The sequence below is a fragment of the Dermacentor variabilis genome, chromosome 11 (assembly GCF_050947875.1).
Source record: "Dermacentor variabilis isolate Ectoservices chromosome 11, ASM5094787v1, whole genome shotgun sequence".
Classification (NCBI taxonomy): Eukaryota; Metazoa; Arthropoda; class Arachnida; order Ixodida; family Ixodidae; genus Dermacentor; species Dermacentor variabilis.
The window spans coordinates 59,313,456-59,330,415 of NC_134578.1; the positions used below are offsets into that span (position 1 = coordinate 59,313,456).

Genomic DNA, 16,960 nt, shown 5'->3' on the forward strand with positions numbered 1-16,960 from the left:
GAAATCGACGGCATCGCATCGCGACGATTGGACGGCCGGCCGTTGTTTGTGCAGGCGCCGCTTGAAGACCGTCCCCATCGCTGGCCTGCCTGCAGAGCTGTGAAGGCACTTCTTGAGGGCCACTGGCCAGTGTGAACGCCTTAGTCTTGGTGAGACCCTCCGTGCGCGTGTGGGAACCCACCGCGTCTTTCCTCTCTTCCCCCCCTCCCCCCAACTCCTCTCTCTATACCTAATCTTTCTATTGCCCCATTCCCGTTCCCGGGTATAGGGTAGCCAACTAGACGCATTTCTGGTTAGCATACCCGTCTTCTCTCTTTCTTTCCTTTTCCTCCTTTATTGCCACATGGAAATACAGTGCAGGAACAACATGCCTGGCCAAAGCAGGCTATATATACACGCCGAATGGCGTCAAAGTACTCTCTTCGGCACGCGCTACAGAGGGCACCTAGCTGTTATACAAGACTCCATATGTGGAACACAAGAGTGTCTCATACCCTATTGGAAAAGACCCACACGGCCCCATCTACCCCAATCCTATGTAACTGTGTGGATTCGTACGGGAACCTGCAGGTTTTCATGCGGGATCATAAAAGAATCACATGTGATTATCGGTACAGGGCGTATGGGGGCATACGAGATTTTTCGATAGCAACACAGAGCACGTTTTTGGTTTCCGCCGTGTAGTCTCACAATTGTCGCATCGAAGCGTTGCTTGAATGGAAGCACGAGAATGCCCTCTAGGCGAGCGGCGAGCAAAAAAGAAAAAGAAAAAGCAAGCGCCGTTTAGATCGACAGGCAGGTCGACCGTGCCAACATCGAAGGCAGCATGCAGGACCGCAGAATGCACAGCGTTGCCAGAGGACAGTGAAGCACGGGCAAACAGCTGCTGCTGCGGCTGCAGCAGAAAGATGTGCGAGCAGTGTGGTGCGGCAGTGCGTGCGGTTAAACCCAGAACGAATCGTACCTCATCTTGCTGCTGCTTCTTTAGCTTCTGGCATGCCTGCGCAGCACCGTGGCAGAGCCCCAAAAAACAACAGGCCGGATGTGAGCGGCATCGTCGAAGCCATACGCCGAACAAAACATAAAAAAAAAACAGGCCGGGTTAAGGAGGCGACGGCAAAGTCGACCTCCGCAGAAAAAAAAAGAAACGTAAAAAAAATGAGAACGGTTGCCAGGACTACGTACAGCCACGCGTGAAGGAATAGCGAACGGGAAAAATTACAAAACCGGAGCAGCGAAACGAGAAGCTTCCACTATAGGTGCGAGACACTGTATATTATGGCTGAATTTGGATGTATGTAGGACGGGTAGCACATCGCCTTTTTTTGTTGTTATTGTTGGAAACTGAAGATATTAGTCTTTGTTTTGACATGGAGAAGTCTAATAGATTCAGTAGTCCCGTTCACCTTTCCGCACGCCGATGACTGTACACCGATCGGACAGAGCCGTATGACCACCTATGAACTGTCGTAATGAACGCGCCCGGCTTACATTTTGGGGGGGGGGGGGGCAGGCTGCCGAAAATACGTACTACAATAAGTGGAAGCGGCATAAACTATGAATTACAGCTGATGGCTAGACTTTATAAGCCACCGCATTTCCAATGAATACATCATTGACGCGACAGGCAACCATTTCTTTAAAAAAAGAAGTTCACAAATTACGTCCTCGTATTGTACACGAAAGTATGCGAACTGAGTATGCGAATCGTTCTCCATTTTGTCATCGCATAATCCAAACGAATGAGGGTTTCAAGGAACATATGCGGGGACCTAAGTTAGGGCAAAACACGGGGCGTATATACTGGAGGGTGGTCATAACGTTCTGGGTGATCGGGGTCTTTAGTGGCGCCGTAAGCTTAGCCCAGGTTAATCACAGTCATGCACATTAATCGCAACGTGACCGTTAGCTAATAAAAAAGCAAAGTCCCACATATTACTTACCTTCATACGAAACACAAACATTTCACTCGGATTCACGACAAACAGCTGTTCGACATCAGTTTTCAAATGAAAACACACTCTGTGCAGAGGCTGGGAGAAGAACTCTGCTAATACACGATCTCTTGGCAATCTTAGTACTTGCGAGATCAGTTAATACTAATGCTTGCGTAGTAATGTTAATGTGTAAAGTAATGTAGGTTCGAAACATTTGCTCATTAAATGTACTATGCAACATAACTTCACGGCGCGGATTTGGACGGGACAGAGCCGGAGGCAAACGTCCATCCCGCAGTCTCGTCCAGATGTGCACCGTCATATCATGTTGCACAGTACTTGCAACCAACCACAGCTATACTTGAATGATTACCATATGTTCAGGAAACGGTTTCACGAATACTCGACTTGGTTCAGTGTACGTGGCTAAACATTAAAAGGAAGATTACACATTAGCGCAGCGGCATGGACCCAAGTTGGATGTAGATGAAACGCTGTAACGGAAGCTTCCTTTTTATTATTCTTTATTTTTTTCCCTGTAGAACAGAGAGAATTGACGCACACGAGGTATTTTCTTCTTCAATCTCCACACAGCGGCTCACTTATAAAGAAAATACAGAACAAAATAAGGCTATCAGGAACTGTCATTTCCACTGCAGCGGACATCTTGTAATTCAATCCATACAGTATAAAGTCAACTACACACGCTCTGCCGCGTACTGCGAAACACTACAGTAATGGCAACACGCACATAGCTAGAAGGTAATATTTAGGTGCAAAGAAAACTACACTCTCGCTCTGGCCACCATGTAGACGAAACCACCTGTGGGAACGCAACCATGGCACAACGCAGCGTCCGACACGACGCAAGGCAAAGCTAATCTAGCAACGATGACGCATGGTGCGTCCGTAAGTAGGCTGGCACAACACTGTCCTGCTGCAGCTGTCGAACACTTGTTCGATACGACTGCTGGCACGGTAGTTCGAACACCAGACCGAAAGCGGATTCGTACTACGTGACGTTGCCTGAACCTACAGGTTGCACGGGGCGGATGTTTCGATCGCACGCCCGCCATTGCCGAGCACACATCGTCGCGGGGCGAGTGCTCGTTTGCGACCGCGCGGAGGATCGTACACTTTGTTGACCTTGTCTCGTCGTTTCGCACGGCGAAGAAAAATTCTACAGTAAGATTTTTTTTCGAGCGAAATCTTTACTAACCTAGTCGAGCCGAGTTTCGCCGTCGCCAGCAACTTCACCTTCATTTGACCGCAGCTGCGCCGTAGCCTTGGCAACGCATCACGTGACTCGCCGCGCCGAGCTCCGCCAAACTTCGCCGCGCAGCGCGTGCTGAATGGATAGGGCTTGAGAGTCAGGGGTGACGATTGGCGCCTGCCCTTCCGGCTTCCAGCTCTAGCCAATCAGTGCACGCCGAAATGGACAGTCCGCTAGGCGGACACTTACAGAATAGTCCCCCCCCTCCCCAACCCCTCCGGACTGTGTCCGGCATACCTTCATAAACTTCGTGCTAACATGAACTCGGCAGAGAGAGAGAAGTCCATCTGCATCAACATCAAGTCCATCCATGCCAAGTCCTTTTCGCTACTGATGCCGCACTTTAACGCGAGCCTACTGCGCCAATTGTCGCGCACGTTGACATTACAAATTGTCAACAAATTAGGCTTGGTTACGTTGCTAACTGGTTGGTCTTTCCAAACAATTACGCCCGCAGGCACGAACGACGTTCAATGTTCTCGAGTCCTCCGTGTTGAGCCACGCAAGTGGCTGACTTCTTCTCGGTACACACCATGGCGAGGCCGCACAGCTTTTTTTTTATCGCCTTCGGTAAACGCATGCAAGCCCTTTTCATCCCACTTGTAGTTCCCTCTCGTTCAGCAGACTAAAAATATCACGCATATCGCACGAATCGCCTCTGCGACGGCGGGAACGGAGGAGGTCAGACAGCTCGACCCCAAGACGATGTCGACAGTTCATCAACTATACTGTGCGACGTGCTAAGTAATGGCGGCACCTAATCCCAGAGTTCCGTCCTGCGGTGTCCATGCAACCTATGTATAAACGGTACCTGTAAATACGCGTACGCCAGGCTAGAACTACCAGGGAAACAGTTCCGAGATAATGGCCGCCGTCCAAGACCAAAACGAAAAAAAGATGGACAAAAGAGAACAAAAAGAAATGTTTGTAGGTCAGTTCATGCTTTCCAACTAGCTCGCGCGCATGCGCTAAGCACTCATTTGGAGCCCATTCACGGGCGGCTCTTGCGTTGCCGGACTCACCGTGACGGCTCGGAAGACGCGTCGGGCGCGCATCAAGTTCGACGCGATCCTGGACGAACCGTCGTCGCCGACGACGACCTTGCCTTCCTCCTGGTCGACGTAGACGGCGCCGCCGTTGGACATGGCGGCGGGTCCGATGGAGAGCCTGCCGGCCACCAGGGAGCGCCTGCCGCGGTTCCTGGCGTCCGAGTCGGTGACGGCGCCCGGGGGCGATGCGTCGCCGCCGCCGTCCACTTGGAGAGGAGACCGAAACGTACAATAAGTTACACATTCTTCCTTTACTTTTTTTAAAAAAGCAGCATGTCATAGGTGTCGCTAGGTGTCGCTAGCGTCTGCGGAAGTTGCAAGTGTACAGTCGTTTATACGTTACCAGCTTCGGCATGGTTTACACGTATGAGGATTGTTGTGAACGGGCTGACAGACTTGTTGAACCGATTTGTCAACGCGCAAAACTGCTGTTCGCAGTAAAATCAGAAAAGGAAAAAGAAAGAGCAATGTGGAGCTGAGGCGACGCTTACCATTAGGGCGGAAAAGACGCCAAACCGCAAGAAATTAAGCAACCATCAGACAGTTAAGAGCAACCGGTCTGTCGATCCTTCAAAGAGCACTGGACTGCTGTTTCTCCTGTACTACCCAGAGGAGCAGCTCTGGGCCGTCCGGATGGCCGAAGACGCCACCAGAACGCAAGAACTGGCCGTCATCTGAGGAAGGGGGGGACTGGGAGTTAGTCTCCCAACCCCCGCCACCCCTGGACCCCATCAAGGACACAATATAATGTTTTCTCTCTCTCCTGTCCTGCCCCTTCCCAGTCCGGTGGTTTCTTCACAAGGTATCGCGTCTTTTTCCGACGTAAAAGGTGTAAATAACTAGCCCAGCAACTTGTAGTGATAGGACTCTTACCAGCGTCGGTCGTGCCGTACCCCTCGGAGAGCCCGGCATCGCCGGCAGATTCCCTCTGCTTGCGTAACCGGTGCGACGCGAGAAGTCTGTTCGCCACCTGTCTCAAAAGAAAAAAAAAGAAAAAAAAGAAAAAAAAAAGATCAACAAGATTTAAGGAACGAAATGGAACAGTGGATACTGCGAGCCGGTCACAAACTTGCCGAGATAACACAATTTTAATTAGACCACGCTAAGCGTCTGCTACTGCGAACCGGGAATTTCATTTGGAAACAGCGTTCGAAGCAGCAAGAGTGCAAGGCGGCGCACCTCGCTCATAGATGTGTTGACTTCAGGCTGCTCCGACTTGGAGATCTGCCTCTGCATTTGAATTCCGCCGACATCTGTGAGCCTGCGAGAGAGAGAGAGAAAAAAAAACCGCGCAAGCGTCAATAACGATAAGACATCAGAGCGTAAAGTAATGCGCGTGCTTGCAGCAGGCCAAATCTCGAGATAACTAGCGCGAGCGCTTAGCGACGACGATGCTTTCTATACTGTCAGCCCTTCCGAAACGGGGCGGCGACATATAGCGTGCTTGATATAATCGGGTCTTATATAAAATGCACAGCAGACTATATAGCATTTTGCGTACACATCGCCCTGACATTGTCTCCCTTCATTCCCTCGCTTGCCGCAAATTCGATGGCACGCATTCAATGACCCAAGTTGGCGAGACGCTCATTGGAGCACATAGTGCATTTGTGGCTCAGCCTGCAGATGCGTCGGGTTGCCCTTCTCGAGGAATCCTTGCGACGTGGGTTCGAATCCGCTCAGCATGTGAGAAATTTGCGGGATCTCTTTCGTCACTGCAGAGCGGCACACTCCCAAGGGCACACACCTATAGTTACCCAAGTTGGCGCCAAACAACTTTCACTGATGATGAGGAGGATGAAAAGGAAGGAAGGAAATGTAGGGAGGGGTCATGACCAGACACACGTCCGGTTTGCTACCCTACACAGGGGAACTTTCACTGAAGAGCGGCCCAAAACTGCCTGCACACACCCGGTGATCCAAGTCGACATCAAAGAGGTTCGTTTAAGATCGGCATAGACTGAGCGGCGCATGCCCGGTGCTCCGAGTCACGGTCAATGAGTTCCTTCGAAAGGCGGCGCCTACCCAGTCCCGCGTCTAAAGTGACTCGTGTCAGCATGAAAGAGCACGAGAGGCACGCATGTACGCACACTGGCCCCTACTCGGCAACCCAGGTTGATCCCACGGTTGGTTGCTCTTATATCGAAGGCTTCGGAGCGGAACCTTATTCGCCCTCATGGGGCGCTGTGATAGTGAAGCCAAGCCTAGTGAAGTGGCCGCGCTCTGAATAAGTCGCTCTTCGCCTCGGTGCCCGCCTGCGTCCGTGTCTCCTTCTCCAGGCCACCATCCCGGCGTGTCGATCATGGCGGCCACGCCGACATCACAGTTGCGAACCCTGTTACCTCAGCACGGCAGTCTGATGCGCTATCAATTCGACCACGGACTACAAAGTGACATTAGTAGGCGGGATATATATATATATATATATATATATATATATATATATATATATATATATATATATATATATATATATATATATATATATATATATATATATGTATGTGTGTATGTGTGTGTGTGTGTGTGTGTGTGTGTGTGTAAAGTCATGGAGCACTTTTTTGAGCGGTCACAGGAAAGCAACGAAGCAAGATAGAAATGTGAAATCTCCACAAAATAAAAGGAAAACTCCAATTTTCCGTACTATAAAGTGCAAGGGTGTGCGCATGCAGGTGACCAGCACTGCATCTAGAAATATGCAACACCGTAGCCGCACGTACCTGTGGTTGAAGTCGTCCCAGCGTCCGTAGCACAGGTCCAGCCCGCCAAGAAAGGCGAACTTCTGGTCGATGACCACCAGTTTCTCGTGGTGCGCCCAGAGGAGGATGCCACCGGTCATGTGGTCGGGATGCCTCAGGATCTGCAGTCGGAGCCACCACCAACATTTATCCCACATTCCACAAAGCTTTTGTCTGGCGCTCGTGCTGCTCCCGCAGGGGAGGCCCACACACCCAGCTTCGTCCTAGCGCCTTTAAGTTCACTTGAATTGGTGACCACTGACTAGATACGGAACCAGATAGTGGCTTCATGAATGAGATTTATGAATGTTTATTATCATAATGTTGAACTTGCTTTCACCGTTGCGCATCCCTCTTTCTATGTCATCATCATCCCTCATCACACCTTTATGTCCCGATTCCCCCTCCCCATGTGCAGAGTGGCAGGCTAGAGCGCGTTAGCTGCCTTCATTCTTCCTTCATTCAAATAAATTATCTATCCATATCTATCACAGAGATGGTGTGCGAAGGAAAAAAAAATGACGGAGATACTGAGGGAATTGGGAGAACTGATTTCACCCAGCACCGCAAACCTAATCAATGACCCAATGATTCAAATACATTTACAACTTTTATAGGGGTCCCCTGTAGTACTGTATGTCCGGGCGTGGGGAACAATCAAACTTAGGGCCAGAGCCCGGATAAGTACTTGGTCCATAAAAATTTAGCATTCTTTGTCTTTTTAGGTCATTTTTGAGGTTGGTGGGTGCTCGATCGATGTTGTATGGCTGGACTCGGCAAAGAAAATGTTCATCGTTCTCTCTCTCACTATATATATATATATATATATATATATATATATATATATATATATATATATATATATATATATATATATATATATATATATATATATATATATATGTATATATATATATATATATATATATATATATATATATATATATATATATAGTGAGCTCACTTTCTCGCTTTCTCGTTGTTTGACAGTGTCTCTCTCGTTCGTTCGTCCGGTCACCCTACCACTGATTTTCTCGCTCGCTCTCTTGCTGTCGTTCACGCTTTTCGCTTGCATTGACAATCATTGTCGGTGGTTTCTGCAGATGTTTTGTATTGAGGCCATCAGATTTTTAAAACAAAAATTGAAGAAAATCGCAAGTTACAAAAAAAACTGAATCAAGCTTAAAGTTGTGCATATATATATATATATATATATATATATATATATATATATATATATATATAAGCGTGGCTTCCGAGATCGCACCGGCAGAGGCCACGCAGGCGTCGCCACTGCGTCAAAAGCAGGGCACAGCAGAAGACAGGCGTAAGCTGAAGGTAATGTGAGCGCCTGCGGTACGTTACTGAAATCGTCTGCATAGCCACGTTCCCACGTTAAAGAAAAGAAACCAAGAAAAACGCAAAAGGACATGCGGTATACATAGCTACTCGATGAAAACGTTACTGTACATATTAGTGTGCCACACCTTGGATGTTGGGACGCATGGCGTGAACGGCAATTTTGTGTAAGAGTTACGGTATGGGTCACTGTATAAGTTACTCTAACGCGCCGTTACCTTGATGTTGGGATGCATGGCCGCCAGCTTCTGCTTGCTGTAAAGGCTGTTGATGCTGAGCGCCATTTCCACTTCCTTGTAGAGGAGCACGAACACCTTCACGCCTTCCTCCTGGCGAGAGTAAAAATGTGGAAGAAGAAAACGGGCCTTGCTGAACACGACCACGCCACAACACTGCACAAGGCGCATTTGTTGAGCAATTGTAGACGACAATAGAGTTCCTATTCTGCGTTTAACAAACGAACGAAACTTCGAAGACTATTGGAGCAAATACAGAGTGATAATCGTCTGCTCAAGACGTGTGCCGACTACAGTCAAAGAAAGTAACAATATTTTAATAACGCTGAGTAAAAAGGCACGATCCCGCAAAAATGTTACAATACGTAAGGACTATCCGTAAGGTTCGCAGGTCTTTAACCCATAAGTGCCAACATGCAGCATGTGGGGGAAATGTAAATAAGTTTTCTTGGAAGTCCATAGAAAACGAACGCGTGTGGGCCGGCCTTGCTTGCACAAGGGTCGGAGCGGCGTCTTAAATATTACCGATGAGCAAAAGCTACCGGGAGTGCATAACTGCCTGCCCCTTTAAGGCGATATGAAATGATTCGCCAGCTCTGTTATTTAGACTCACTCAGGCATCTCACGCAAAGCGTTGCCAATTGCATAGAAACACTAAACGCGTGGCTAAGCGACGTAAGTGGCGAATGACGCGCACAGCGCGTCTCTATAGGGTAGACCAGAGGTAAAAAAAAACCTTCGCTCGCCCCAGGACATGGCTCCCGCCAAATAGACCAGCTTCAAAGCCCTCCTCCCAAACACGTAAGAGTTCTTTCTGAAAGACAATCCTAAGCAAGCGCTAAAAACCGGACAGTTTACAATAAAACCGGAAAAGCTGGATGTCCGGTATGGATAAAGTACAATAACTTGAGGCAACAAAATTGAGAAATAGGTCGGATGCTGTTAGCCATCCAGAAGCATTCACCATTAGTGTACTCTGTATACGTACTGCTGAAAAAAAAAAAGAAGGAGTAATCCATGGGGTTTTACAACCGAAAGCAGCACTGGCCTATATTTCCTTATTATAAGCACTACGGGGCTCCGAATTAATTTTGACAGGCCGCCGTTCTATGACGTGCGCCTAAACGTAGATACACGAGCTCCTTTCGCATTTTGAACCCATCGGGATGCGGCCGCCACAGCTGGGATTCGAACTAGCCACCTCGTGATCAAAACTTCATGTAGTCACTGATCCAACGCGGCGCGGCGGTGATGGAAGGAGGCAAAGTACAGAGAACTATTAAAAAAAAACTATTGCAAGAACTCCAGGCGATGAAAGCATGGAGAAAGGGACGGAGGAATCGTCACAGGGAAGAAACAGTGCACACGTATAGCCGACCAGGAACCGCCAGCGTATATCTCGCCGAACTCGCCGCCCTGTATGCGAGACGGACTGAAAGCCTTCGGACGCGTTTTGCCGAAGTCGCGCGCACCATCGGAAGCTCGTCGTCCGCGCCGACTCTACGATAGTGATTCACGACGTCCGTCGCATCAGCTCGATCTACCCCCTCGGTCAGATGCTGTATCCACCGGCTGGCGAGGAATGCCAACATTCCGGTCCACATTCCAGTGATTCCCACGCGTGCGGCTTCGTTCCTGGCCGGTTACAGCGACGGATTCTGCCAGTCGGCCGACCCCCATATCTCACCCAGTACACCGCACTTGTCCTGTGTGTTTCCTTCTTCGTCCGTTGTCGTTTTCGCAGTTACATAATGCATTCCAATATAGACCACCAACTAGCCCAGCCCGTCTATCCCTTTTAAGTACACCGCAGTTTCCCGAAGATGCCTGCGGGCAACTACTACGCCAAAATGAAAGCCTCCGGCGCAACACGCCGACGCGCACTTATACCTCCACGAGAGAGAGAGAGAGAGAGAGGTATGAAAAGAAGGCAGGGATGTTAAACAGTGGAGAGTTCGGTTGGCTACCCTGCGCTGGGCGAAGGGAGAAGGGGAATAGAAAGGAGGGAAACAAAGAGAGAGATGGGGGTACCTCCATGAGGTTCCAAACACCCTAGTGGCCTCACTCGCCGAGAGGAGGTGACGCTTCGGAGGCTTGGCGTCGGGACTGCGCTTGCGCTATGATGTCGCGCCTCAGCCGGCAGTGAGCGCCGTCTAGTGACAGCAGTACCGCGCCGCCGTGTGGGTCTTCATAAACCGTCTTGCACCATATCCATTAACGCAGCGAACGTGACAGACTTGCAGTGGTCGGGGCCGGGGCTATGCCGCAAGCGCGTCTGCGCGGCACGTCAGAGCTCCCAGTGTTTGTCCTGGCCAGCTGCAGCATTGGCTACACACTTCCTTTATTTACTTATGTTACCCTCGACGCCTGAAGACATCACAGAGGGGAGTGATGAAATGGGAAGCGTGACAATGTAGCATGAAAAATAGAAATAGACAATGTAACATACACGGGCTGTTTCATCGTTCCTTGCTCGAGTTTATGCAGGAGAACTAAACTTGTTCGCATACGTGTCACGCCCCGTTTTTGTATTTGTGTCGTAAATTGTACTATGCCCAAAGGCAATCTTCTGAATAAATAAAAGAAATGTCACCGCTTCACCCGAAACGCGAAGCGAATATAGCGACATCAATATATTAGGCAACTAAACGAAGTGATGTTCATGGTTTCATATCGGTCGTACAAATTGCAGTCAACATTCGCTTACCCTTTAAATTACCGATAATGGTGTCACACGTGCACGGGCTAACATTCACAGATTTCACTCGAGGACCGCAAACACTCGCCGCCAGAACGCTGAAGTGACGAAGAGCGCCGGCAGATGCAGCTGCCGCAGTGTGCTATCTCTCGCTTCAACGCATTCCCGAAACTTCAGATTACGTGACCTCCAACAGCAGGCGCGCGGGAAGACAGTGCACCTGAAGCCACCAGCCATTTCGGCTCGCCACTTCTTTGCACTCGCAGCAGAACGCCTCCAGGATAGTGCGCAGGGGTCGCATATAAGCTCAGGCGCGCCATGTGCAGCCGCAGCTGGACTAGAGGAAGAGACGCCTTCCTCCTCCCCCTCTCTTCTAGCGAGATGGACGATGGCGCGCATGACACCCTTACCCTTTCCCCTCGCACGCTTACTCTCGCATACAAAGCAAATGGAACGCGGGGATCGATGGTATCTTATCCCACGTGAACTTGTGGTGAACATCACGGCGACGGCGACGCTAACGAAGACGACGAAAGTTCGCCTGGAGTACCCATTCAACGCATTAAATGAAGATGTGTCCGTGTTCCACGCAATGTAAGAATCGGCTGGACGCGAATCTTCCTGACGATTTGCATCACACATTCTCGCAGAATTGCAAGTACAATTGCACAATTGCAAGTGTGACGTACGTAACGTAAAATTTAACGTTTAACGCATTCACACCCATTGCAAAGATATGATAAACCGCACTTTCCAATCTAAAACTCAGCAAATGCTCTTCAGGTTCGCAGTTAACTATATGAAAGTCATTTGTGATGTATAAACCGGCACCACTACGCAAGCGCTTCCTCTACGAACTCCTCCAGGTTAAAGTCACAATTGTGCGTGCTTCAGATAACCGTGCCTCACCTGCATGTGCGGAAGACTCCGCGCCTAGGTCTGATAGGGGGAACACCGAGGCCAAACCAGGATAAAGGGGCAAGGAAGCTAGGTCTACATGCTACATCTGAGCGATTGTAAATGTGATAGGTACGCTGTTACAGGGCACACGAATAAATATATCAATGCAATTCAGTTATCGAAGTTGGACTGTCTGGAGGGATCGGCTCGCATATAGAAATCACATTAAATACCTCTTAGGGGTATTCAATGCATTTAACATCGTGTACCGGTGTAAGGTAGATCCGGCCCATCGAATCACCCCCTTCGATTACAATCTCTCCGGAATGAGCGCAATTTTGATCACACCGTCTCCAGGATCGGCTCTAAAAAAACCAGTGATTTGCGAAAAGAGAGCTTCGCTTTCTCATAAACCAACAGCTCACCGCTTTCTTCTGAAGGAGCTGGTCCAATCGCCAGCGGTTGTTGGGCACCACCGGGCGCTTGAGGTAGATTTCGGGCGTCAGCCACCAGTCAGCGATGAAGATCTCTTCCCGGGCCAGGTCGATGGCGTTGGCCACCGCTTCGCAGTACTTGGACCCGTCGATGTACCTGCGGGATGGCACAGGGGGCGCGAAGGCGTTCCTCTCGAGATATCAAAAATAATGGAACAGAGTACAGGTTTGGTTACACTGCCAGGGTTTGCTTGGAAGGCAATAATTTAGAACAGCGACCGAAGCAGATGGTTCAGTAATTAGTAGCTTCGCGTGCTACTGAAAGACACTGCAGTGACAATTAAGTAGTGGCACGGAACTTCACTTCAGGAATCGGTGGTTTCTCGGTTTGGTACTATGTGCAGCTGAGTTTTTATTTGCTTCAAGTATAAGTGAACAGTGAACTGTACACAAGAGGCAAGCCATCAGTGGCATATGAACGACCTGTGGCGTCGGAGGCAGCACCGATTCACACTGGTATACGCACCAACTGCTCAAATCCTATAGCGGATCACTCTGCCAACGTCTTTAATTCGTCATAATTCGCCATAATTCAGTATAGAGACATGCCACAACATGTTTCTATACTGAGACATGTATATTCAACATTTATTTATAAACTAATTTACTCAATCATGTACGTTGACCTTGTCTTTTTTAGCAGCGACACTATAGGCTGATACTATTTTTCTCCCTACGGCCGAAACGCTCGCCTTTTTCGCCGGGGACGGCGGAACTTAGATGGGCTACAATTTGTTTCTGACACGAAATAACTAATAGAATAAAGTGACCTCAAAAGCTGGAATGCGTGTCTGTCATAAAACGTTGCGCGAAACAGTCAATTGTTGGCGTGACTTAGACTCTGAAGCTGTCAGCGCATGCAGCCGCCGCAGCAATCATCTACGCGAACCGGATCGCCTGGCTGGCGTGTTTTCTCATCGCTACGAATGGCGTCGGCCAGTTACATTAGGAGCGACATAGGTGTGCAGGCGCCTTATTACGAACTGTGGACGGATCCCAAGGGCCATCGGGCCCGGATCCGATGGATAGCGAGCTATAGGCCTAGCGTTTGCCAACGATCGCCAGGTCACCTGCCTTGCAAGCTCGCTTTTCGGTACCGTCAGCGTAAAGAAAACCAACTGCATTGTAATTTATGCGCGACATAATCACGTGCACGTTGTGCCGACCAATATAAGCGCATTATTACGAGCATATATGCGGCCGTATCCTAAACGCCACCGGCCTCCGATCCAACGGCCCAGCGAGCTAGGCCTGACGGCTCCTAACCATGGGTGGCTGTCGGCGGAGCCGGCACTGCCTTAGGGAACGTTTGCCACTCGCATAGACGTGTTTTTATCGGCGTCGCTCGTGAAATCAGCTGCCGGCCTCAATTGTTAACATAACCGATACATCTGCTTTTAGAACTAATATATTGAAGAATACTTTTGTTAATCCGTTCTTTCTAATTATTTTTTTATTATTATACCCTGTTATCTGCACATGCTCTGTATTTCGTTCCATTCCCTTCTGTAACGCCTTCGGGCCTTGAAGGTACAATAAATAAATAAATAAATAAATAAATAAATAAATAAATAAATAAATAAATAAATAAATAAATAAAAAACGAAAGAGCTTTTATTGTCATTATTTATTGGCGTTACTGGCATTACGTGTTATGTTGAAGCCGTCGATGTCGTAGGGCCAAGTATATACAGACGCTTCGGGCGGCACTGAAGTCCTTCACGACCCTCTGGAACTGCTATTTCGGAATCCAACTAACCGACAACGCGAGAGTATCACACCGACCTTTGACTGCGCGTATATATATATATACGTACCATCGGCAGCGACTCGCGGACCGGACCGGGGCGAAAGCGTCGTATCGGTTCGGGTTGGTGAAGTCCCGGCCCGACGTCTTGGCCAGCTCCTGCAGGTGGTCCTTCCACTCCCGCTCCTTACGCTTCGTCCAGCACTTCACCAGCAGGTTCCTGACGAGGCAGACACGCGCATAGGGGGCGTGCGTGCACAATAATTATACACACGAGCACGCGGGAGAAGAAGAGCGGAAAGAAAGCACAAAGCGCGGATGCGGTAGAACCACTTGTCATACGGAGTTTCCCTACAGTGCACAAGGCACGTACCGGAGCCGTTATTGAACAGGGCTCGGCTTTTCAACGTGAGCTGTCCGCTCAATTCAGCACGAGGATTCATTGAGGCTCTCTGTCAGAGACTCTAATAGATTGCTGAATGATACTGGCGTTGCAAACGTTTAACCAAGAGAAATCTTCAAAGGAGCTGTGAATCATCCAACACTGAGTTAAATGGAATAGATTACGTGGCTATTTAAGAATTGACAAAAAAAAGAGAAAAAAGGGTGTGGGGGTGGACATAACATGATGAGAGCAACTGAGATCTCTCAATGTATATAACTTTCACGCACCTCGCGAGACCTCTCAGTCCCTGAAATTCCATTGGCACGCAGTATCTACAAGACGCATACCATTTGATTGGATTGCTATGTCTTGTCTCTACAACTTATTGAATCACACGTACTAGAAATTGTTTCCGTGCCTCGAAATGGGGAAAAAAGAACACACACACACGGACATCACTCGTCTTCGTATTCTTCTCTCGTCCGCGTGCCTCTAACGCTGTCTCAACGTGAGGTTATCGTACTAACTAGCTCACATATCAAGCTCCCAAATAGAACTTCGTTTACAGCAAGCGCAACAAGTATTACATGCTGATCGCTGCGACGTCTTCACGCTTCAAATTGGTCCCATCTGGATGAGGGCGATCGAATGACGTGCAAACAAGAAACAATTATATATATATATATATATATATATATATATATATATATATATATATATATATAAGGTACTGTCAAAGTGACCGTCGTGGACATCGTGACCCACCTGGTGAGGTTCGTGACGAGCAGGCCGTGGTTGACCCCCGTGGCCAAGAAGCCGGACTGGACCTGGAAGCCCTGGTCCATGAGGAGCACCGACTTGATGACGCCGTCGCGAGGGCGGACGTACAACACGCAGGTGTCCTTCGCAATCAGCCACCTGCGGGGTTCCGCAAGAACGCGAGGTCACGGAACGAGGTCAGGAGCCCAGAATTAACTGCATCTCTTATTCATTTAATAGCCAACAAGTGCACAGCTCCATCAAGCCTCAGCATGCACTCCATCTGACCAAATCAGCGCGGAGCTGCGAAAAGACATGGATCGCGCCAGCCAATCAGTGAACAGAACCGGAAGAAGGGCTGCTCCATTGTCCGCATGTGACTGCGCTCCACGTGATCAGTTCTTTCTTTAGGAAATATTCGCGGAAGGATTGGTAATGCGCAATAGACGAGCCTTCCTCCCTTCTCTGGAACACGCAGCTATAGCTCTCGTTGCTGATTGGCTGACATCGGCCTTAGCCTTCCCTACACTGCACGATCCTGCGAGACGGGAACTACGGGCGCGCGCTGCTGCTTTCAAGTTTCCACAGTCGAGGCAAGGTGAGGAACTGCACACGACTCGCCTCTTGCGCCACCTGCTGCAGCACTGGTAGAAGAGGAAGTGGAGCCGGACGCAGCCCCTGGCACTTGTGTGGCCGCCGGACCGCTTGTACACGAGTCCCTCGCGGCCCTTGGGCCCAAGGCCACCCACGAACGAAAGGTGGCTGACCTCGAGGAACTGCATCTGCGAGCACGTGACCGGCAGTGTGTACATGTCAACAATCGAGGTTTCATTTATAACCTCCTACGGTGTGAGTCACCGTCGCTTCTCTGCTGCCGCTACTGTGCCTATATTGCTGGCAAGCAGCAACAGATTAGCACATATATAGCGTCATAAACGGGAAAGCGTTCGGCGCGCTTCGCGCGAGCAAATGCTATGCGGCCCTTAAGTGGCACGCTACCCGGCACTCTTCTAATAGATTACTGCGTGTCGCGTCACGAGGTTCGACGGACTGCTGCGTCATCCACTGAGAACAAAACGAGGGAACAAAAAAGTATAAAAAGAAAAATTGAGCTAGAACAAAACTAACGTCAGGATTCCAATTCTAGAGCGTTCCCCTATTGGGCATTGTACTTCGACTAAGACAAAGTGCTTCCCAGAGAAGTCCATGAGCTAAAGCGGCCGCACCTCATCCATTACTTTCCACGGCGATTCGCGAGCGAAAAAAATTCGTAATCTGGTGCTGTTGCATTCTGCTCGAATGGACCCTAGTAAAGCTGTGTACCTCGAGCTCATCGCCGCCATCGGTATCACAGATAAGCGTTACTAAGGATGAGTGCCGCCTTC

The 16,960-nt window shown here is 49.2% G+C and overlaps 1 protein-coding gene across 7 annotated transcripts in view; it reads right to left on the reverse strand.

Moving 5' to 3' along the window:
• Pld (Phospholipase D) overlaps positions 1-16,960 on the reverse strand; it is a 170,596-nt gene that overhangs the window by 46,804 nt on the left and 106,832 nt on the right. For 5 of the 7 annotated variants that reach the window (XM_075675895.1, XM_075675894.1, XM_075675896.1 and 2 more), the window contains exons 6-15: positions 16,197-16,357; positions 15,582-15,734; positions 14,502-14,651; positions 12,616-12,781; positions 8,575-8,685; positions 6,980-7,119; positions 5,439-5,520; positions 5,133-5,229; positions 4,233-4,465; positions 965-1,000 (exon numbers count right to left, since the gene is read on the reverse strand). In XM_075675895.1, the coding sequence (XP_075532010.1) occupies positions 965-1,000; positions 4,233-4,465; positions 5,133-5,229; positions 5,439-5,520; positions 6,980-7,119; positions 8,575-8,685; positions 12,616-12,781; positions 14,502-14,651; positions 15,582-15,734; positions 16,197-16,357 (1,329 nt within the window). The remainder of the gene's footprint in view (positions 1-964; positions 1,001-4,232; positions 4,466-5,132; positions 5,230-5,438; positions 5,521-6,979; positions 7,120-8,574; positions 8,686-12,615; positions 12,782-14,501; positions 14,652-15,581; positions 15,735-16,196; positions 16,358-16,960) is intronic. The other 2 variants (XM_075675893.1, XM_075675891.1) reach the window with 1 other exon arrangement.